Raw genomic sequence first — 24,634 nt, forward strand, 5'->3', positions numbered from 1 at the left:
GATGCAGCCACCACCATGCTTGAAAATATGAAGAGTGGTACTCAGTGACATGTTGTGTTGGATTTGCCTCAAACATAACACTTTGTATTCAGGACATAAAGTTAATTTCTTTGCCACATTTTTTGCAGTTTTACTTTAGTGCCTTATTGCAAACAGGATGCATATTTTAGAATATTTGTATTCTGCACCTGCTTTCTTCTTTTCGCTCTGTTATTTAGGTTAGTATTGTGGAGTAGCTACAATGTTGTTGATTCATCCTCAGTTTTCTCTTATCACAGCCAATAAACTCTGTAACTGTTTTAAAGTCACCATTGGCTTCGTGGTAAAATCCCTGAGCGGTTTCCTTCCTCTCTAGTAACTGAGTTAGGAAGGACGCCTGTATCTTTGTAGTGACTGGGTGTATTGACACAATATCCAAATTGTAAATAATAACTTCACCATGCTCAAAGGATGTTCAACGTCTCCTTTTAAAAAAATGTACCAATCTACCGATAGGTGCCCTTCTTTGTGAGGCATTGGAAAACCTGCCTGGTCTTTGTGGTTGAATCGGTGTTTGAAATGTACTGCTCAACTAAGGGGCCTTACACATAATTGTATGTGTTGGGTACAGAGATGGAAGAAATGATTGTGACTTGTTAAGCAAATTCTTGCTCCTGAACTTATTTAGGCTTGCCACAACAAAGGGGTTGAATACTTATTGACTCAAGACATTTCAGCTATTCATTTTTTTTTACTTGTAAACATTTAAAAAAGTATAATTCCACTTTGACATTATGGGGTATGATCTCAATTGTAGCCTTTTTAAATTCAGGCTGTAACACAACACAATGTGGAAAAGTCAAGGGGTGTGAATACGTTCTGAACATGCTGAGGCTCTTGAGATTGCAGTCTTAATGTAGTAGATGATGTAACGGCTTAAAGTGCATTTGTGTGTGTGTGTGTGTGTGTGTGTGTGTGTGTGTGTGTGTGTGTGTGTGCAATGTGTGTCTTTTTAATCCACTCATCAACACTGGACTGAGCAGTGAATATAGAGCGGTGAACACAGAGGGGCGAACACAGGAGACCTTCAGATGACCTGACGTTTCAGAACATTTGTTTAGACATGGCAGTACCACTGGCTCTGCAGACTGACAGACAGACAGACGGACACTGCTTTGTGTATGTCAACGTGTGGGAAAGGTCCCCCTCACTCGTACAGTATGTGGATATGTTGGGGAGCTCTGATGCTTGGGTCACCTTGACCTGGTTTGCAGAGGGAAGTCATGCAGCAGCTCTAATACCTGTACCAGATTCCAGTCTTCTCCGCTACCTGTCTCCACCAACCACAAGGCTGGCTATCCTGCATCTAAGCCTGTCACAGCCCAGCCCTGCAGCGATTGGACGGACACAGAGCCCCTGTCAGACAGTCAGGGATCTGTCTGGCTGTTTGTGATACTGGAGAAAGAGAGCAAGAGAGAGGGGGAGAGAGAGAGTGTGTATGAGAGTAAGAGAGAGAAGCACAGTCTTTCTGCTGACTATTCAGTATTCTAAAGTGAAGCGTCATTCATCCGTAAATTGGATTAGCTGTGTTTGTGTGTGTGTGTGTGTGTGCGTGTGCGTGTGCGTGTGCGTGCGTGCGTGCGTGCGTGCATGTGTGCATGCATGTGTCCTGGTTCACCTTGACTTATTGTTCAGCTTTGAGATTATTTATTAGGTTGGCTAGAAAAGGCATATGTCTGTTTAAACGTCTCTACCTGAACATGCTGTTTGAGATCAGCCTCAATATATTTACATTTTATGCCTGTTATAGACCTATGTGTTGAATCATCTCTCCATAACCGTTTCACTGTAATCATATCAAATAATACTTTGGTAATGGTCGTCGTTTGTAGCTCGACTGTTGTATTTAAGAATAAGCATTTCTTCTGAGAGTCTGTGAGTATCTTTACTGTGAGACATGAATTAAAAAGCCCCGGCCTATGACACCTTCCCCCACCTCACTTTAATTAACATGTTTATCATATCAATTCCCTTCTTGAGTGTCGTATGTGTTTTATCCTGGCCGTTGAGTAAAAGGTTTTACCAATGGATCTAATGCTCTAGTCTATTTGCATAAAGATACCTAGCAGCAAATCATGCATCCCTGTCAATTCTGCGTATGCATATTTACCAGTGACCAGCCCTAATAATGTAATCACTCAGCAGCCAAGGTTAATGACTAACTGGTCAATGTTGCTATTAATAATACTCACTTCAAGACAAATAGACAAGGTTACCCACACATCCACGGTCGGAATGTAAGAGAATGTGTTAAAAATGCAGGCAACATGTAACATCTAACCTCCAACTGCGACACACAGCTTTTCCTGGTTAGGTTACGTGGCCCTTAAATCATGATGCCTATGGGGTATCCACAGAAAGGGTTAGCGGGTGACTAGTGGATGCTTTTCTAGGCAGTGGGTACCACTATGCAGTATCTTTGTACATACTAGCTCATAACACCACAGAATGTTCTGTGATGTTAGGAGTCTGACCCTCTCTCCTGTTGTCTGTCTCAGCTGGATGACACTAGCTCTTCGGAGGGCAGCACCATAGACATCAAGCCTGACGTGGAGGAAGTGGTGGTGGTGGAGGTTGTGGAGGAGTTCCTGGACCCAGACGCCTGCTGGACAGATGGTAACTAAGAACCCACAGAGAGACACAGGCCTCAGTCTGGCCACAATAGCACTTAGCATTTATGCTAACTGATTTCATTGTGGGCCATGGCAAGTGTGGGTCTGTGAGTGTCTGTACTCATCTTCAGTTTGTATGAGGCCTTTTTATGGACGTGTGCGTGTGTAGTCAATAGTGTGTACATGTCCTAAATGTATTTGACTGTGTCAGTAACAGTGAGTGTGTTTGTCCTCTTATCCAGAATGTGTTGCCAAGTATACGTTTTTGTACTTGCCCATCGATCATGGCTGGGGGAAGCACTGGTGGTTCCTGAGGAAGACAAGCTACCTGATCGTGGAGCATAACTGGTTTGAGACCGTCATCATCTTCATGATCCTTCTCAGTAGCGGGGCGTTGGTAAGAATGCACACACACACATTTGTTTTACTATTCTTGTGGGGACCAAACAATAGATTTTCATTCAAAATCATATTTTTCCTAACCCTACATATAACCCTAATCCTTAACCTAAACCTAACCCGAACTCCTAAACCTAACCCTAATTCTAACCCTTGCCCTAAACCTAACCCCTAAGCCTAAAATAGCCTTTTTCTTTGGGTGGACCTGCGAAATGTCCCCATTTGTTTTACTATCCTTGTGTGGACTTCTGGTAAAAACCAAAACACACACACTAACAGTTTAGCTCATACTGCACTATTAAGTACTGTCTTACAGTAAACCGTATCAGTTCCCACAGAATGTACTAAAATTGAATAATTAAATCGATAAATATTTTATTCCCCCATCATGCCTTTTACCTGTCTACGACTGTTTGTGATATGATTATTGCTAATGAGCAGCAAAGTTCTGTAATGCACCAACCTTTAAACCAAAGGAATCCAGCTTAGTTTTCAGCTTTCTGGGGGACTGTAGCACAATGGTGATTCAGAATGCTTACAGTGCCTTCAGAAAGTATTCACACCCCTTGATTCTTTCCACATTTGTTGTGTTACAATGTGGGAATAAAAATGGAATAAAATGCATTTAAATGTCATTTTTTTGTCAACGATCTAAACAAAATACTCCGTAATGTCAAAGTGATTTTTTCCCCCCTAACATTAGTAAACATATTATGAAAAATAAAACACTAATATATCTTGATTACATAGGTATTCAACCCCCTGAGTCAATGCATGTTGGAATCACCTTTGGCAGTGATTACAGCTGTGAGTCTATCTGGGTAAGTTTCGAAGAGCTTTGCACACCTGGATTGTACCATATTTGCATATGATATTTTTTTTAATTCTTCAAGCTTTGTCAAGTTTTCAAGCAGATTTAAGTCAAAACTGTAACTAGGCCACTCAGGAACATTCAATGTCATCTTGGTAAGCAACTCCAGTGTACATTTGGCCTTGTGTTGTAGGTTATTGTCCTGCTGAAAGGTAAATTGGTCTCCCAGTGTCTTTTGTAAAGCAGACTGAACCAGGTCTTCCTCTAGGATTTTGCCTGTGCTTAACTCTATTCCGTTTATTTTTATCCCAAAAAACCCTCCCTAGTCCTTGCTGATGACAAGCATACCCATTACATGATGCAGCCACAACCATGCTTGAAAATATGAAGAGAGGTACTCAGTGATGTGTTGGATTTGCCCAAAACATAACGGTTTGTATTCAGGACATACATTACATTTCTTTGACAATATTTTTGCAGTATTACTTTAGTGCCTTATTACAAACAGGATGCATATTTTAGAATATTTGTATTCTGTACTTGCTTTCTTCTTTTTGCTCTGTTATTTAGGTTAGTATTGTGGAGTAGCTACAATGTTGTTGATTCATCGTCAGTTTTCTCCTATCACAGCCATTAAACTCTGTAACTGATTTTAAGTCACCATTGGCCTCTTGGTGAAATCCCTGAGTGGTTTGCTTCCTCTCCGGCAACTCAGTTAGGAAGGATGCCTGTATCTTTGTAGTAGCTGGGTGTATTGACACACCATCCAAAGGTTAATGAATAACTTCACTATGCTCAAAGGGATATTCAGTCTTTTTTTTGTTTTTTTTTAACCCATCTACCAATAGGTGCCCTTCTTTGCGAGGCATTGGTAAACCTTCCTGGTCTTTGTGGTTGAATCTGTGTTTGAAATTCACTGCTCGATTGAGGGATCTTAAAGATAATTGTATGTGTGGGGTAGAGAGATTTCGGAGTCATTCAAAAATCATGTTAAACACTATTATTGCGCACAGAGTGAGTCCATGCAACTTATTATGTTACTCCTTCACTTATATAGGTTTGCCATAACAAAGGGGTTGAATACTTATTGAATCAAGACATTTCAGCTTTTCATTTTAGTTAATTTGTAAACATTTCTAAAACCATAATTCCACTTTGACATTATGGTGTATTGTGTGTAGGCCAGTGAAACAAAAGCTCAACACAACAAAATGTGGAAAAGGGTGTGAATATTTTCTGAATTAAGTTTTCACATCCATTTAATTTTTCCACATGTTGTTGTGTTATAGCCTGAATTTAAAATGGATTAAATGTAGATGTTTTTGTCACTGGCCTACACACAATACCCCGTAGTGTTAAAGTGGAATGATGTTTTTCTGAATTTTTATAAATGAATTAAAAATGAAAAGCTGAACTGTCATGAGTCAATAAGTATTCAACTCCTTTGTTATGTACCCCACACATACAATTATGTGTAATTTCCTTCAGTTGAGCAGTGAATTTCAAACACAGTTTCAATCACAAAGATCAGGGACGTTTTCTAATGCCTCGCGAAGAAGGGCACCTATTGATAAATGGGTCAAACATTTAAAAGTAGACATTAAATATCCCTTTGAGCATGGTGAAGTTATTAATTAACCTTTGGATAGTGTATCAATATACCCAGTCACTACAAAGATACAGGCGTCCTTCCTAACTCAGTTGCTGGAGAGGAAGGAAACTGCTCAGGGATTTCACCATTAGGCCAATGGTGACTTTAAAACAGTTACAGAGTTTAATGGCTGTGATAGGAGAAAACTGAGGATGGATCAACAACATTGTATTACTCCACCATACTAGCCTTATTGACAGAGTGAAAAGAAGGAAGCCTGTACAGAAAAAAATATTCCAAAACATACATCCTGTTTAAAACAAGGCACTAAAGTATTACTGCAAAGAATGTGGTACCGCAATCAACTTTGTGCCCTGAACACAAAGTGTTATGTTTGAGGCAAATCCAATACAACACATTACTGAGTACCACTCTCAATTTTTTGGACTTCCTTACCAAGAAGACAGTGAATGTTCCTGAGTGTCCCAAGTTACAGTTTTGACTTAAACCTGCTTGAAAATATATGGCAAGACCAGAAAATTATTGTCTAGCAATGATCAACAACCAATTTGACAGAGCTTGAAGAATATTGAAAAGAATAATGGGTAAATATTGTACAATCCGGGTGTGCAAAGCTCTTAGAGACTTACCCAGAAAGACTCACAGCTGTAATCACTGCCAAAGGTGATTCTAAGATGAATTGACTTAGGGCTGTGAATACTTATGTAAATGAGATATTTCTGTATTTAATTTTCAATACATTTGCAAACATTTGTAAAAATATGTTTTCAATTTGTCATTATGGGGTATTGTGTGTGGATAGGTGAGAAAAAAAAGATTTAATCAATTTTGAATTCAGGCTGTAACAACATGTAGAATAAGTCAGTCTATGAACACTTTCTGAAGGCCCTGTATGTGTTCAGGAATGGACAGAGGGGATATAGAATAGTGGGGCTGAGGCGACTATTAACCCTATAGTACAGAGAGAACCTGTTCCATCACATACAGTAGCCTACCTCCTCTTTCACTACTGTGGGCAATGACTATGTAAACACCGCACATCCTGAGAGTTTTCAATACATTGTCATATGAGAGAGAACAACTAAATTCACATAGTTTGCCATGAACATAGGGCATTATTAACGTTAGCACAGTTAAATCCCAAGACATTAGACGCAGTCAGGTTTCTGTAGAGAAAATAATACTGTATATAAAAAAGACAACATAACACTTTTTGGAGGACTGAGACAGGATGGTCTTTGCTAATTTGACCAATTGCACCTTTAACACTATATACTTTAGTTTTCAGAGAATTCAAATTTCAACAGGAAAAGCAAATGGCAAAACTATCTATAACACCTTTAACCATAGAGAGGTTCATGAGTTTTTCACATAACAGGAAAAACTCAGAGGTCTAATCATAAGACAAGACGTCCAGTCACGTCAGTGTTGTTAACCTGCTGCTGTTCTGTTTTCCCCTCCCCCAGGCCTTTGAGGATGTGTACATAAATAAGAGGAAGACCATTAAGATTATCCTGGAGTACGCAGACAGCGTGTTCACCTATATCTTCATCCTGGAGATGGTGCTCAAATGGGTGGCCTATGGCTGGGTCAAATACTTCACCAACGCCTGGTGTTGGCTGGACTTCTTCATTGTGGATGTAAGTAACTTATCCAACTGAATCTATGTTACTTCTTGCCTCCTCTTATGATTTCCTTCCTCCATCTTTCCATCCTTTATTATTTTGTGCTGGTCTCTCTTTTAATCTCTTTTTATCTCTCTTGCTTTGTCTTCATGTTCTTCTTCTCTGGCTATGTCTTTTATGTCTCTTGCTTCTCTCCCTGTCAGTCTTCGTTTTATGAGAGTTGATAAGCTTTCCTCTCCTCTTCCCAAGTTGAATTTTGTTTCCCTTCAAGCACACTGTAGCTGTAACCAGATGACTCTTTGTTCCTGATCTGAGACAACTTTGATAATAAGGGACTTGAATATTTCAAATGATGCTGCTGCAGTGTGGCCATTTAGCACTGATTGCAGATGCTGGGTTATGGACATGACATCAAATCATTACCTATTGACATAGATCATTTAGCAGGCATAACAAAACTCTCCCTTCTTCCCATAAATATACTCTGTATAGTATGTAACTCAAACATTTGCCAATTCGACTGCTTTGTCAACAAAATTCAATCCATTCTTTTAAGTGGATTTTATTTTATTTAATGCTCTTCTTACTCTCCAGCTGAAATGTTGAAAGGCCTGGCATCATTCATTGATATTAAGGCCTTCCCCGTTGTGTCTCTCTACCCTGTTTAACTAACTCTATGGGCTAGTGTGTTATCTGTTGCTGTGGAGTTGACTTATCTTGTCACTGCTGTGAGTGAACTCCTGTAATATGGAATATTACAGCCTGGGATGGGAGGTGTGGTATTAGCAGTGAGTCAACAATGTGGTTTACAATAGCACTTTACTATGTAAACAACAAAGGTGAACCACCATGTGCACATAGGTGATAGTAGGGGTGGGGGGTGAAAGGCAGGACGATAAATGGGATGGCTGAGACAGTCAACAATTCTTGACATTTATCTTTAAAGAAAAATCAAAAGAAAAATATTACACTGTCCACATGGGACACATCACAATGCCATACAAGCTCTCTTCGGTTCTGGTGTTGCAATGTGGGGGGTTTCATCCATTGTTGCTTTGCCTAGTAACATTTTTCTACTGTTGTGTATCGAAGGCTGTGGTGTCTGTATCTTCCCCTGTCTCTGGAAGAGCAAATGTAAAGTTATATTTTGCACTTGACCTGTCCTGTTGGATGTGTTGGGTTGGGTTATGTGATGGATGGTAAGTCAAGTCATGACTTCTGAGTCAAGCCTTAAACTCCATTATCAACTAATGTCTTCTCAATCCTGATGGTTTTTGTATGTGTTAATGTCTGTACTCGGTTTTGTGGGAGTGTGTGTGTGTGTTTGTGTTTGTTTGTGTGTGTGCCTGACTGTGCATTGTGGGTTACTCAGAAGGTGCAGGTCTCTCTCCTCAGTATCTATTTGCAGAGCCAGAGGAGGGAGGCATGGCGGCCACTCCCCACCTTTACTACAGGGGGTGCCAAGCAGACAGAGGCAGAAGGTGACCATCACCCCAAAGAGCAACGACAGTGTGGTAGCCTAGAGGACAGTGGAAGCTTTAGCGTGCCATTAGAAAAGCAAGGGGACAGACATGGACACAGGCTGTGTGTATATGTGATAGAGATCATTTTAATATTAAATCTACCTCTTTGAGATAAAGAAACCCATGGTATAGAATAGCATAGTTTCATGGGTAGCACTCAATACATTATGTATATATATCTAATGTGCATTTTAATGAATGAGTGAAACCAAAAGATCAGCTCTTTCTCAAACACAGCCTTTGTCAACAGTTCCCAGAAGAGAAGACGTCTGTCCCTTCAGAGCTGTGATAAAGTATAGTATTTGTCACTGGTAGAATCTAAATATGTTTTAGACATATTTGCAAATCCCTTTGAATGAAACTGTCCCCTGTTTCTCAATGCCCATATGACAGTCCAGAGTCCTCTGCCATTTGATGAGGAATAAAAGCAGTATAATATGTTTTCCCTTGACCCAAATCCCCCCCTGCCAGTATCACATTATCATGGATGGTCATGGGAGACAGAGGGGAAGGGAGCACAAGTTTTCTAACAGGCATGGTGTCCCGTGGTCTCTGTGCCTCTTTGATTCCTTGTGCCTCTCTGTCCTGTAACTACTCTACCACTGTGTCAAACCACATCTTTGGTCCCTTGGGTCACCTTATGTAGGCTATGGCTCCGTCATCAGTTCAATTTGTGGTCTAGAATAGAATGAATTGTGAGTATAAGATTGCTCAGGGATGTGCACATTCAACCTGTACCTTCTCTCGCAGGTACCTATAACCGTGTCTATCTTAAAATTAAATGGGGTGTTGTACTGCAGACGAGAGGGACTTGGCTTGGGGGCCGGTGGATGAGGGGCCAGGGTAAGATTCTTGTGGTTTTGTCTCGGGACTCTCCCTTTCACAGGTTGTCCTCTCTCCTACTCGTCCCCACTACCGTCCTCACCCTCCTGGTTCCCATCTCCATTCTTAAACTGGTACTTTGTGAATTGTGTGAATATTGTACGTTTACTGTGGGTCTTGTGTCATATTGAGTGAATTTTTGTGAACGCATTTCTCCTCTCAAATTTCCCATTTGTTTGATTCTGCTACCTCTTTTTCTCTCCCCTTATTTTCCTCCTCTTTCTCTGTCAACCAAACGTTTCTAACCAGGTATACTGTAGAGCTTATTTTCAAGCTTCACCTGCATTATAAACTAAACCAAAACAACAATCAAAATTGGTCCACTAGGGTCTATCTCTCTGTTACCTTTCTAACTGTTTGGACCCTCTCTCTTCCTTCTCTCTTACTCTCTCTCTCTCTCTGTATAGGTGTCTATAATCACTCTTATAGCTAATGCGATGGGCTACTCCGATCTAGGGCCCGTTAAATCACTACGGACATTGAGGGCATTGAGGCCCCTTAGGGCCCTGTCTCGTTTTGAAGGGATGAGGGTAAGATCTAGAACACCAGGCAGCTGGTCCTTCTGCATGTCCATTCAACAGTTACAGCACCAATGCATGCTATAATGAACTAGACAAGATGATCATGGACAGCACTCACCTCAACTTAGCTAACACTTTCCCAGCCTAATTGTAGCCAAACCAATGTCCAAATGGAGATTCAGGAAAATCAGAAATGAATCCTCACGCTTGTCTCAAAGCAGCGCAATGGCGCTGTCCCAATCAAAACCGTGCTGAAATTACCATCTAGATGACCACACGTGGGTAGGTAATTGCTTCAAATTTATTACAAGGATTGGATAACTTTGGGAGTTTCAGTAAGCAACAGTTTGATAGGCCTACATGCCTTCAATTGCATTATCCTACTTTATTCCAATATTTTCAATTGTCATTCAGTGATATTTATTCCCACAGTAATTATTTATGGATCCATCTAGTTGTGGTTAAGAAAACAGTGCATGCTTAGTAGTGGGAGATGCGAAGAGATGGACAAACTGGCATGCCTTGCAAAGTTTATAAATGGTATGAGGATGGTTAACGCACACTGCCTAGCAACCATCAAGAGAGCAGTGCATGCCAAAGCTGCCTCAGCATTACGGCTACGTTTCATACTAAGCCTTAGGCAGAACTTTACTGAAATGATTGCTAGGTTGTTTGGCGGAAATACAAGTTTTGGCTTTGATACCTGCAAGCGGCAATGCCTTTGAGATATAAAGAAAAGGTATGATAAAATTGTTATAAAAACGTCTTAGTTTCAAAGGGATACAAGTTTATTTGATTATATCAATATTTGCGCATAAAGGCTTTTCCACTGCCGTTTCTCACATAATACATTTTATCGACACAAAAAGATTACACCATGTCAAACAAACAAATTATCTCTAGGCATTTATAAAATTGTACCAACACTTCCTGTTTCTGTCATAGCTGTCGTGATTTTCTTTTATACGGTATGACTTTACTCGCATAAAAACTGTGGATGGAAATCTGGTTAGTGACCTGGCATTTGCATGAAACGTTATCATTTCAGAAAGTCATGTTTAAAAAAAATATATAAATATATATTCACCTTTATTTAACCAGGTAGGCCAGTTGAGAACAAGTTCTCATTTACAACTGCGACCTGGCTAAGATAAAGCAAAGCAGTGCGACAAAAACAACAACACAGAGTTACACATGGGATAGACAAACGTACAGTCAATAACACAATAGGAAAATCTGTATACAGTGTGTGCAAATTTAGTAAGGATGTAAGGCAATAAATAGGCCAATAGTGGCGAAGTAATTACAATTTAGCAATTTACACTGGAGTGATATATGTGCAGATGAGGATGTGCAAGTAGAAATACTAATGTGCAAAAGAGCAGAAAAACTAAAACAAATATGGGGATGCGGTAGGTAGTTGGTTGGATGGGCTATTTACAGATGGGCTGTGTACAGTTGCAGCGATCGGTAAGCTGCTCTGACAGCTGACGCTTAAAGTTAGTGAGGGAGATATGTCTCCAACTTCAGTGATTTTTGCAATTCGTTCCAGTCATTGGCTGCAGAGAACTGGAAGGAAAGGCGGCCAAAGAGGTGTTGGCTTTGGGGATGACCAGTGAAATATACCTACTGGAGTGCGTGCTACTGGTGGGTGTTGCTATGGTGACCAAAGATAAGGGGGAGCTATACCTAGCAAAGACTTATAGATGACCTGGAGCCAGTGGGTTTGGCGACAAATATGTAGCGAGGACCAGCTAACGAGAGCATACAGGTCGCAGTGGTGGGTAGTATATGGTGACAAAGTATATTTGGTGACAAAACGGATGGCACTGTGATAGACTGCATCCAATTTGCTGAGTAGAATGTTGGAGGCTAATTTGTAAATGACATTGCCGAAGTCAAGGATTGGTAGGATAGTCCGTTTTACAAGGGTAAGTTTGGCAGCATGAGTGAAGGAGGCTTTGTTGCAAAATAGGAAGGTGCAACTGATATATTAAGAAAGCAATGATTATCTCAAATATAGTTTGAAAGGAATTTCAGGTTAATTGTAATGATAAAATGTTGATTGGTAAAATGGCAATATGTTGCAAAGCTGCCTCATCACAATGTCAAAAACAGAGTAGAGATGTAGAACTTGTGAAAGAAAACTGGAGAATGAAATCACTCATCCCATATGAATGGTACGCCATTTTTTAACTGAAATTGGCAAGCTATTGTACTTAATTTAGAGCCTTCACTTCTACTATCGAGGGCTTTCAAGCAAGAGATCCTCCCTGTACCCTGTTCCGTCAACTACTGTTTCACGTGTCTCACTCTAACCTTCCGATGTAACACACGACTTACAAGAATCACCCCAGAAAACATAATCCCATTGGCCCCATGTGGGTATTCAGCACGGGCTAGCCCACACCAAGCCCACACCAGCCCAACACGGGCTAGCCATCACCAACCCAACAAAGGCTAGCCCACATGAATCCCACACCAGTCCGACATTACAGAGTTTTCAAACCCAGACTCCCAACAGGACGATAGTTTGACAGACCAGACCGGGGTTTGGGATGTCAATGAGTGAAAAATGTGACCTTAGTTGTGAATTTTTTTTATTTCTAAAAAAGTATTACAGCAGCTGAACATGTAATTACTCCAACCTTGTGAATGTGACAAAATTACACATTTTAATTTTGATCAAAAACAACTTCATATCGAAGGAGTGTCTTTGATTTCACAGCCTGCACATGCCCAATTCGGTGCAACACGACTGTTAGACCCAATGACTTGTTTCAGCACATGAGCTTAGCTAGCTAACATCGCCATGACATCGCCTACAAGTATGATCAGGGATTTATATCGCAGAAGCAGTTTCTTGGGTTATTCATACTAAACCATCTTTGCTGACATGGGCTAGCCATCATCAGCCCAACACAGGCTAGCCCACACCAATCCCACACAGCCAAACACAGGCTATCCTACACCAACCTAACACAGGCTAGCCTACACCAAGTCCACATCAACCCAACACAGAACAGCCTACACCAACCTAACATAGGCTTACCCACAACAAACCCACACCAGCCCAGCATGGGCTTTCCCACACCGAGCGCACACCAGCCCGTGTGCACACCACGCCCACAAATATTAAAATGAGCCCCCGCCTCTTTATTATGAAGTAGCTGGTGTGGGCTAGCCTGTGTTGGGTTGGTGATGGCTGATCCACAGTAGCCCAACATGGGCCAGCCCACACCAAGCCCAACTTGGGCCTGCCCACACTAAGTCCAGCATGGACTAGCCCACATCAGCTTCTTCATAACATATAGGAGGAGGAATATTAGAATATTTGTGGGCGTGGTGTGCAAACAGTTCTTTTTGTGCAACCGTGTGATGCTCAAAATAAGTCACGTGAAGAAGTCTTTAGTAAGTAAAAAAGTTAGATTTTAATAAATAAATAAATAATAAATCGTCAGGTCAATTTGGGCAGCCTACATGGGACCAATATTTTAGCCTGCATTGGGCCCACATTGTGCCAATGTGGGCATGTTTGCTTGTACCAGTTTCTAGTGAGTACAATTATAGAAAACTGAATGTGTAAGCCGAGCCATTGGGCATGGCTTAATTGTTGAAGCCTTGGCACGTGAGACACCTACACCAAGTGAGATGCATAGTAACATTTCTCACAGCTTAATATGCCGCAGTTTCTTATTGGATTTGAACTTCACGTAGTATCATCAGTCAATTTCCTGTGATGGATTTTACCACTACTGGTTGTTATTCTTTGAAATGTTCCAATTCATCCCAAAGGTGTTTGATGGGGTTGAGGTCAGGGCTCTGTGCAGGCCAGTCAAGTTCTTTCACACCGATCTCGACAAACCATTGCTGTATGGACCTCGCTTTGTGCACAGGGGCAATGTCACAAGGTTGGAGCACAGAATCGTCTAGAATGTCATTGTATGCTATAGCGTTAAGATTTCCCTTCACTGGAACTAAGGAGCATGAACCATGAAAAACAGTCCCAGACCATTATTCCTCCTCCACCAAACTTTACAGTTGGCACTATGCATTGGGGTAGGCATCCTCCAAACCCAGATTTGTCCGTCGGACTGCCACATGGTGAAGTGTGATTCATCACTCCAGAGAACGCGTTTCCACTGCTCAAGAGTCCAATGGCGGCGAGCTTTACACCACTCCAGCTGACGCTTGGCATTACACATGGTGGTCTTAGGCTAGTGTGCGGCTGCTCGGCCATGGAAACCCATTTCATGAAGCTCCCAACAAACAGTTATTGTGCTGACGTTACTTCCAGAGGCAGTTTGGAACTCGGTAGGGAGTGTTGCAACCGAGGAGGAGAGACTATTGTACGTGCTATGTGCTTCAGCACTAGGCGGTCCCGTTCCGTGAGCTTGTGTGGCATACCATTTCGCGGCTGAGCCGCTGTTGCACCTAGACGTCTCCACTTCACAATAAAAGCACTTAAAGATGTCCGGGGCAGCTCTAGCAAGGCCTAAATTTGACAAACTGATTTATTGGAAAGGTGGCATCCTATGACGGTGCCACGTTGAAAGTCACTGAGCTCTTCAGTAAGGCCATTCTACTGCCAATGTTTGTCTATGGAGATTGCATGGCTGTGTGCTCGATTTTATACACCTGCCAGCAACGGGTGTGGCTGAAATAGCCAAATCCACTAATTTGAAGGTGTGTCCACATACTTTTGTATATATCTCAGAATTAACCATCTGTAAAGAGCAATGTGAAGCAAAGCCCTAAAAACTGAACTCTTATTCCTGTTCCTTGATGTCAGCGTCTAAGTTTTATAGTCTCTATTCAAACCGTATCCCGGAAGTTCTGCGTTACAGCGTGATCTAAATTTAAAGGCAATATTCGCGCATTAGCGGAAACTGCATTATTTGTTGATTTGTTGATTTGGATCCCCATTAGATTTGCAGAAGCAGCAGCTACTCTTCCAGGGGTCCACAAAAAATACAAAACATTACAAGTAACAAAACACTGATACACTGATAGACAAGCACAGTCAGACAAATAAAAAATACAATGATATGCAAACAATACAACAACAAAAATTACAAACAATACGACTAAAAATGTATTTGTGCGTTAGTGCGTCTGTGTGTGCGTTTTTGTGCGTGTGTGTGTCCCCTCACAGTCCCTGCCGTTCCATTTGCGGTAAACGCTGTATATGTCTTATCAATCGGAAATGACCTTTTAATTTTTATCCTGCAATCTGTAAATCTTCAGCGATACAGATTGAATAGAGCCCTAAACCTCCATAATACAGGATCCATCTGCTATTATTTGACTGATAATGTCTGAAACATTTACTCCATATAACATGCATGTAATACACATACACCAGAGAACCATGTTTCCCTTCTTGGCAACAGCAGTCGACAATAATAGAAAAACAGAACAACCACTGACAATAGTAGTAGTTTTTTTTTTTTTTTACACTCAATTATTGATAAGGTACACTTATAACATCTTCAAGGCCTTGTTATGAAGAGGGAACCAGGTCCATCATCACATTATTATGATGTCCATTTAGTGAGGTTAACTCCCTAGTCTACTCATCAAGGTAACTAAATAGGTGTAGTTATTGAGGTCATTTGCCATAATCACTACACATTCTGAGGGAAACCTTCAGCAAAGTCCACTCTGACTGTCTTGTCAAGGTGGGAACATGGCTCTGTAAATGAGCCTGTATGACTGTGCATGCCAGGCTCAGCTCAGCCCTCTAAGAGCTTCTGGATGTCCTGCATTAAAACATCAAATGTACATCGCCGGACCATTACACTGTGTGCTACTGCTGACACCGCCACCGCTTATCTGTGTATGACGGGGGGACGGGGGGAAGATAAGGGCATGGTTTGGGGAGAAGTGGAAGTGTCAGCTGCTTTCCATTGTACTGCTGTTGTGACAGATTGGCCAGACATTCTATGACTGAGATATGTGGATAGGCCTACTCTCTTAGAATTGGTGAATGCGAGGAACCCTGGAGATCCTCAAAGAACCGTGGAGTTCCTCAAGAAACTATTTCTAGTCAATGGTTCATATTTGCACCTTTGGTTATTTGAGGGGTTCTTGGAAGAACCTTTAATGTTTCAATGTAGCCAAGAGTTCCTGAAGGAACCCTGAACCAGAGGCATGGCTGAGTAGGGGCATGGCTTTCAGATATTTTTAGACCACCCATTAGAGTGTATGTAATTCCAATTAATCTGTTCTATTGTCATCACATGTTAAAGTGGAGCACTGACAGTTTTGTAACATCAATTAGGCTTAGAAAGGTCCCTTAAGAGCCTATGCAAATCCTAAAGTTGAAGTAGTTACCACTTTATTACTTTATGTAATCACCAATGTTAAGAAAAGAATGTTGGGACTTGTTTACATTTTCACATTACATCATATATCATAAATAAACTGTCAACAAATGCCAAAAACTTTCAGGAATTAAATATACATAATTAACAGTTTGAAAGCCATTAGAGTTAATAAAGATCAGTTGTGAGGGTTGGGATGGGTCCTTAAAATGTGTTTTTATTATCCTGTTGTTCCGAACCCTGTTGGCCCCCAGAGGAGCCTCTCCCCAGGCGCCTCGGCACAACCAGCCCGTTCAAGTCACCAGGACCGTGTGTGCATGTGCGACATCCCATCCTCGGGTCACTGCAGCTTGTATCGCCGTGCCGGACACACCAGGATGGACCTTGGCACTGGCTCAGCCAAGCAGAACAGACCAAACTGCGCAAGGTGTTGGGGCAATGAAACCATTAACTCCCAACCTTGCGCAATAGATGATAAAGGAGCTATAGACAATCCACATGTGAGAACACACATTCAACAGCCAATACTCTGGTTATCAAAGTATAGTGCTGCCTGAGGGTCTGACCCACATCTGCTTCTTTGCCTAAAATGGGATACCTAGTCAGTTGTTCAACTAAAATGTGTCTTCCGCATTTAACCCCTCTGAATCAGAGAGGTGCAGGGGGCTGCCTTAATCAACATCCACGTCTTCAGCTCCCGGGGAACAGTGGGTTAACTGCCTTGCTCAGGGGCAGAACTATATATTTTTACCTTGTCAGCTCAGGGATTCGATCCAGCAACCTTCTGGTTACTGGCCCAATGCTCTAACCACTAAAATACCTACCGCCATGGCATCAAACACAGACTGCGAATCCCAAACCACTCCCTACTAACTCGATCGGAGAGAGTGGCGATGTGATCAATAAACCCATCAACTTTGGGACACACTCCTGACTTGAATGATGTAATTCATGTTCCATTTTTAAATAATAAAACAAGCATGAAATTCAAATGAACAAATTCCCTCTGTTGTTTTACAAGATATAGCCTAAACTTGAGTAACAGTTAAACATTTAATTTGGGAGATATTTCATCTGTTAACCGTCAAGTCTCAAAATCAGACAAACAAATGCACGTGATATATAATTAGGCACGCCTCTCCATTCTTTTGTATTAAATTGTGCAAACTCCAAACATATTGCAGTGCATGTCAGGATAGCACTTCGCTCTGTTGCCTGCAGCCTTGCTGGCTCAGTCGATGTGGATATCCGATGGTCTAATTAGCACTTACACCCTCGATAATTTTCACTCCCTCAGCTTTGGGACACTTGTACAAATGGCTTGAAGCGTTTCAATGCGTAAATGGAGGGCCGAGGGGTGAGGGGAAGGGGGTGATTTGGGATTCAGACAGAAAAATATTGAGAAATCACACATAAATGGCAACAATACATTTTCGAGGGTTAGTGTTGGGTTTGGCGCTGGCTGCCTGTCAGGCGATGCCCATTCCCATACCCCAACAACAAAGCTTGGAGCCCAGTCCCAGAGTGTGCTGCATGCCACTCCGCACTGCCCCGTAAATCAGGTGGAACCAGGATCTGTATCACCAGCTTCTTTGCCTGAAATGGCATCAAGCACAGAAAAGAGAAATCACACATAACAAATGGTAACAATACAGTGAGGGAAAAAAATATTTGATCCCCTGCTGATTTTGTACGTTTGCCCACTGACAAAGAAATGATCAGTCTATAATTGTAATGGTAGGTTTATTTGAACAGTGAGAGACAGAATAACAACAAAGCAATCCAGAAAAACGCATGTCAAAAATGTAATAAATTGATTTGCATTTTAATGAGGGATATAAGTATTTGACCCCTCTCAATCAGAAAGATTTCTGGCTCCCAGGTGTCTTTTATACAGGTAACGAGCTGAGATTAGGAGCACACTCTTAAAGGGAGTGCTCCTAATCTCAGCTCGTTACCTGTATAAAAGACATCTGTCCACAGAAGCAATCAATCAATCAGATTCCAAACTCTCCGCCATGGCCAAGACCAAAGATCTCTCCAAGGATGTCAGGGACAAGATTGTAGACCTACACAAGGCTGGAATGGGCTACAAGACCATCGCCAAGCAGCTTGGTGAGAAGGTGAAAACATTTGGTGCGATTATTTGCAAATGGAAGAAACACAAAAGAACTGTCAATCTCTCTCGGCCTGGGGCTCCATGCAAGATCTCACCTCGTGGAGTTGCAATGATCATGAGAATGGTGAGGAATCAGCCCAGAACTACACGGGAGGATCTTGTCAATGATCTCAAGGCAGCTGGGACCATAGTCACCAAGAAAACAATTGGTAACACACTACGCCGTGAAGGACTGAAATCCTGCAGCGCCCTCAAGGTCGCCCTGCTCAAGAAAGCACATATACATGCCCGTCTGAAGTTTGCCAATGAACATCTGAATGATTCAGAGGACAACTGGGTGAAAGTGTTGTGGTCAGATGAGACCAAAATGGAGCTCTTTGGCATCAACTCAACTCACTGTGTTTGGAGGAGGAGGAATGCTGCCTATGACCCCAAGAACACCATCCCCACTGTCAAACATGGAGGTGGAAACATTATGCTTTGGGGGTGTTTTTCTGCTAAGGGGACAGTACAACTTCACCGCATCAAAGGGACGATGGACGGGGCCATGTACCGTCAAATCTTGGCTGAGAACCTCCTTCCCTCAGCCAGGGCATTGAAAATGGGTCGTGGATGTGTATTCCAGCATGACAATGACCCAAAACACACGGCCAAGGCAACAAAGGAGTGGCTCAAGAAGAAGCACATTAAGGTCCTGGAGTGGCCTAGCCAGTCTCCAGACCTTAATCCCATAGAAAATCTGTGGAGGGAGCTGAAGGTTCGAGTTGCCAAACGTCAGCCTCGAAACCTTAATGACTTGGAGAACATCTGCAAAGAGGAGTGGGACAAAATCCCTCCTGAGATGTGTGCAAACCTGGTAAGTCATGTTTTGCAGAGGGGTCAAATACTTATTTACCTCATTAAAATGCAAATCAATTTATAACATTTTTGACATGTGTTTTTCTGGATTTTTTTTTGTTATTCTGTCTCTCACTGTTCAAATAAACCTACCATTAAAATTATAGACTGATCATTTCTTTGTCAGTGGGCAAACATACAAAATCAGCAGGGGATCAAATACTTTTTTCCCTCACTGTACATTATCAATTGCAATCGGAGAAAAGGAGGGGTGAAGCGTCGAAAGACATATCAACCTTTCTCCACCTTCCAGGACATCAATCAACCTTTTGGGTTAGTTTATTTTGACACATGGATCTTAATGGTATTTTGTAATTGTATTTTGTAATTTTTACCCTTCCCTAATCAGGGCCAACCGAAGTTATGTTGTTTATCTACCTTGGTTAAAAGTTAATTTGTGGATTTTCTTTCCTTCTTAATGCGTTTGTGCCAATCAGTTGTTGTGACAAGGTAGCGGTGGTATACAGAAGATAGCCCTATTTGGTAAAAGACCAAGTCCATATTATGGCAAGAACAGCTCAAATAAACAAAGAGAAATGACAGTCCATCTTTACTTTAAGACATACTCTGGAAAATGTCAAGAACTTTGAAAGTTTCTTCAAGTGCAGTTGCAAAAACCATTAAGCGCTATGATGAAACTGGCTCTCATGAGGACTGCCACAGGAAAGGAAGACCCAGAGTTACCTCTGCTGCAGAGGATAAGTTCATTAGAGTTACCAGCCTAAGAAATTGCTGCCCAAATAAATGCATCACAAAGTTCAAGTAACAGACACATCTCAACATCAACTGTTCAGAGAAGACTGCATGAATCAAGCCTTCATGGTCGAATTGCTGCAAAGAAACCACTACTAAAGGACACCAATAATAAGAAGAGACTTGCTTGGACCAAGAAACACGAGCAATGGACATTAGACCGGTGTAAATCTGTCCTTTGGTCTGATGAGTCCAAATTTGACATTTTTGGTTCCAACCGCTGTGTCTTTGTGAGAGGCAGAGTAGGTCAACGGATGATCTCCGCATGTGTGGTTCCCACCGTGAAGCATGGAGGAGGAGGTGTGATGGTGTGGGGGTAATTTGCTGGTGACACAGTCTGTGATTTATTTAGAATTCAAGGCACACATAACCAGCATGGTTACCACAGCATTCTGCAGTGATACGCCATCACATCTGGTTTGCGCATAGTGGGACAATCATTTGTTTTTCAACTGGACAATGACCAAACATACCTCCAGGCTGTGTAAGGGCTATTTGACCAAGATGGACAGTGATGAAGTGCTGCATCAGATGATCTGGCCTCCACAATCACCCAACCTCAACCCAATTGAGATGGGTTGGAATGAGTTGGACCGCCAGAGCAGATGCAGAAGGAGTGGGGCCCTATTCAGAATCAGGCAGCGTGCATACAATCCACCACTTCAGAGTATATTACTTGCTAATGTTTAGTCTGTGGACAATAAAGTAGATGAGTTCAGGGCGAGGATCCCCTTCCAGAGAGTTATCAGGGACTGTAACAAACTCTGTTTTACAGAATCATGGTTTTCTCTGGATATATTGTCACTGTCCATTCAGCCAGTGGGCTTCTCCGTCCATCGTGCCGATAGAAAGAAAGAACTCTGGGGGAAAAAAGAAAGGCGGTGGGGTATTGTTTCATGATTAACAACTCCTGTCGTGATTGTGGTAACATACAGGAACTCAAGTCCTTTTGTTCTCCCGATCTGGAATGTCCCAACATCAAATGCCGAACATGGACGTGTACAAACACACCAGCTACGACCTCCGTAAGGCAATCAAAGAGGCAAAACAACAGCACAGGTACCAAGTGGATGCCCACTTCAATGGCTCTGACATAAGAAGTGGCAGGGACTCCAGACAATCATGGATTATAAAGGGAAAACCAGCCACGTCGTGGACACAGACGCCTCACTCCCGGACGAGCTAAACACCTTCAACCGCTTTGAGGAAAACAGAGCCGCCAACGCGGGCCCCAATGCTCACAAGGACTGTGTGCTCTCATTCTCCGTGGCCGACGTAAGTTAGTCATTTAAGCGTGTTAATCCTTGCAAGGCTGCCGGCTCAGATGGCATCCCAATCCATGTCCTCAGAGAATGTTCAGACCAGCTGGCTGGAGTGTTTACTGACATTAATTCTCTCCATATCTCAGTCTGTTGTTCCCACTTGCTTCAAGATGTCCACCATTGTTCCTGTACCCAAGAAAGTGACAGTAACTTAGCTAAACTAAACTTCTGTCATCATGAAGTGCTTTGAGAGGCTAGTTAAGGACCATATAATCTTCACCTTACCCGACACCCTAGACCCACTACAATTCACATAGCGCCCCAACAGATCCACGGACAACACAATCATCCTATCCCGCCTGGACAAGACAAATACATATTTAAGAATGCTGTTCATCGACTACAGCTCAGCCTTCAACACAAGCTCATCACTAAGCTCAGGGCCCTGGGCCTGAACCTTTCCCTGTGCAACTGGGTCCTAGACCCCAAGTGGTGAAGTTAGGCAACAACACCTCTGCCGCACTGATCCTCAACACAGGGGCCGCACAGGGGTCTATGCTCAGCCCCCTCCTGTACTCCCTGTTCACTCATGACTGTATGGCCACGCACATCTCCAACTCAATCATCAAGTTTGCTGATGACACAACAGTGGTAGGCCTGATTACAAACAACTATGAGACAGCCTACAGGGAGGAGGTGAGAGCCCGGGCAGAGGCGAGCCAGGAAAATAACCTCTCCCTCAACATCAACAAAACAAAGGAGGTGATCATGGACTACAGGAGACAGCAGAGAGAGCACACCCCCATCCACATCGATAGGGCCGCAGTGGAGATGATCAAAAGCTTCAAGTTCCTCTGAAATGGTCCCTTCACACAGACAGCATGGTGAAGGCGCAACAGCACCTCTTCAACCTCAGGAGGCTGCAGAAGTTTGACTTGGCCCCAAAGACCCTCACAAACTTCTACAGACGCACCATTGAGAGTATCCTGTCAGGCTGTATCACAGTTGCACCTTCCACAATTGCACCTTCCACTACCGCATGGCTCTCCAGAGGGTGGTGCGGTCAGCCCAATGCATGACCGGGGGCACGCTACCTGCCCCCCAGGACATCTACAGCACCCAGTTTCACAGAAAGGCCAAGAAAATCAAGTTGGACCTCAGACACCTGAGCCACAGCCTGTCCACCACTCTACCATCTAGAAGGCGAAGACAGTACAGGTCCATCAAAGCTGGGACTGAGAGATTGAGAAACAGCTTCTATCGCTAAGCCATCAGACTGTTAAACAGTTACCACTAGCCGGCCTCCGCCCAGTAGACTGCTCTGAACCTTAGTCACTGTTCTAGCCGGCTACCACCCGGTACTCTACCTTGCACCTTAGAGACTGCTGCCCGATGTACACTATGTACAATGACATCACTTTAATTCTGTTTACATACGGCTTCACCCACTTTCTATTTATATACTTTATTCTAGTCATGGCTCATCCTATTCAAAAAAATCTGGATTATGTGTGTATTGTTTTTTTTATTGCTAGGTACTGTTGGAGCTAGAAACACAAGCATTTCGCTGCACCTGCGATAACATCTGCATATCTGTGTATGCGACCAATAAACTTTGATTTGAAACCAACACCACCCACAGCTAAGCAAGCTAGCAGGCTAACAAACAACCACAGCTGCCACCAATTATCTACTTAAACAAGGGCTAAAGGGGACAAAAGGAAGAGAAAGGAAAGAACATTTGTAGGCTAACTGTAGCCAAGGGGGGCAAGTTAGCCAGCTGCTAGCAGGCCCAAACTGAACGTTAACCAACCAGCAAGCTAGCTAGCTAACAAACAATTGCTATACTAGACTACCCAATAAATCAAAAGGCACCCTCTAACCTATTGAGCATAGTCAAAAAGCATCAAATGACTATTATTAATATTATATTCGAATATGTAATATACATGGATTTTCAATGAAAATTGAAGTACAAACTTAACAAGATCAACAAGAATAACATTTACTCTAATGGGTGACCACAAATAACTACCTGAAAGCCAAGCCTCCAATAAGCCACGTCTCCAATCTTATAAGTCTGCCACCTCTTCAATATTTTTTTTAAAAGGTTCAAAATTGAACCCTTCTGATCAAAAAAAGGTTCTGGTTTGAACCTTTACACAGGGATTTCTCAAAGACCCTTTTCTGAGGAACCTTTTTGACATGGAAATAAGCCACGTCTCGGCATGGTATTTTTTAAAACCCCAAAAGGTCCTTCCAGGCATCTTTACTTCAAAGAGTGTATATTATCTGCATACACATTAAAGGCTTCAAATAGGTACTCCTGATTTATGCAAAAATGGGACCTCAATCCCAGTATTCACTGTGCTTTGCCCAAGTAAACCTCATTAGTGACATCAGTTGCATATGATATTGTAGAGTAATAGCAACACATAAGCAAATAGTCAAGATAAAAAGATATAAGGCGATCGTCAAGATAAACCAAACTGATGTGCAACTCACATAAGGTATATGACCATTATCGCTGAGAGGGAGTGGGCTTATGTTTGTATGTATGTATATGTGTGAGTTGTATCTCATGCTGCTCCTGTTTCCATGGTCCCGTGTGTAGGTGGTGGTGAATGCCTTGGTGGGAGCCATCCCCTCCATCATGAATGTGCTGCTGGTGTGCCTCATCTTCTGGCTCATCTTCAGTATCATGGGGGTCAACCTGTTTGCAGGGAAGTATTACTACTGCTTCAACGAGACCTCAGAGGAGAACTTTAAACCGGACGTTGTCAACAACAAGACAGAGTGCTTTGCGCTAATCAACGCAAATTACAGTGAAGTCAGATGGAAGAATGTCAAGATTAACTTTGACAATGTGGCTGCAGGATACCTGGCACTTCTACAAGTGGTAAGTACAAGGTCTTTCCTATTGTCATGTCTCTGACTTCTTTAATGTGATGACAAGCTATTTTATGAAATCGATTACCTAACATTTGATTGATTACGTGATTGAATTAAACCATGCAACAATTAACTCGTTAATAACCTGGGGCACCACGGAAGAGTTAGTTTATATAGAGTGGCTATCTCCCGAATCTTTTAGCAGTCAATCAGTCATTAATTATTCTTTACCTTCTACCAGTCTCATCTGAATGTCATAAAAGTCTTGGTTATCTGCACGAACTCAGCCTTTACTATGAATCATCCATACACAAATTGTCTCAATAATTTATTTACTATCTAATTAAACAATTACAGAATA

General features: G+C 42.2%; 1 protein-coding gene across 3 annotated transcripts in view; it reads left to right on the top strand.

Annotated features, from left to right (window-relative positions):
- Nucleotides 1-24,634, top strand: part of LOC115207906 (sodium channel protein type 8 subunit alpha) — a 120,001-nt gene that overhangs the window by 85,480 nt on the left and 9,887 nt on the right. For 2 of the 3 annotated variants that reach the window (XM_029775464.1, XM_029775463.1), the window contains 5 exons: nucleotides 2,538-2,655; nucleotides 2,894-3,048; nucleotides 6,940-7,113; nucleotides 9,911-10,033; nucleotides 23,996-24,280. In XM_029775464.1, coding sequence (XP_029631324.1) covers nucleotides 2,538-2,655; nucleotides 2,894-3,048; nucleotides 6,940-7,113; nucleotides 9,911-10,033; nucleotides 23,996-24,280 — 855 coding nt within the window. The remainder of the gene's footprint in view (nucleotides 1-2,537; nucleotides 2,656-2,893; nucleotides 3,049-6,939; nucleotides 7,114-9,910; nucleotides 10,034-23,995; nucleotides 24,281-24,634) is intronic. The other variant, XM_029775465.1, reaches the window with a different exon arrangement.

Source organism: Salmo trutta, chromosome 14, assembly GCF_901001165.1.
Source record: "Salmo trutta chromosome 14, fSalTru1.1, whole genome shotgun sequence".
NCBI classification, from domain to species: Eukaryota; Metazoa; Chordata; class Actinopteri; order Salmoniformes; family Salmonidae; genus Salmo; species Salmo trutta.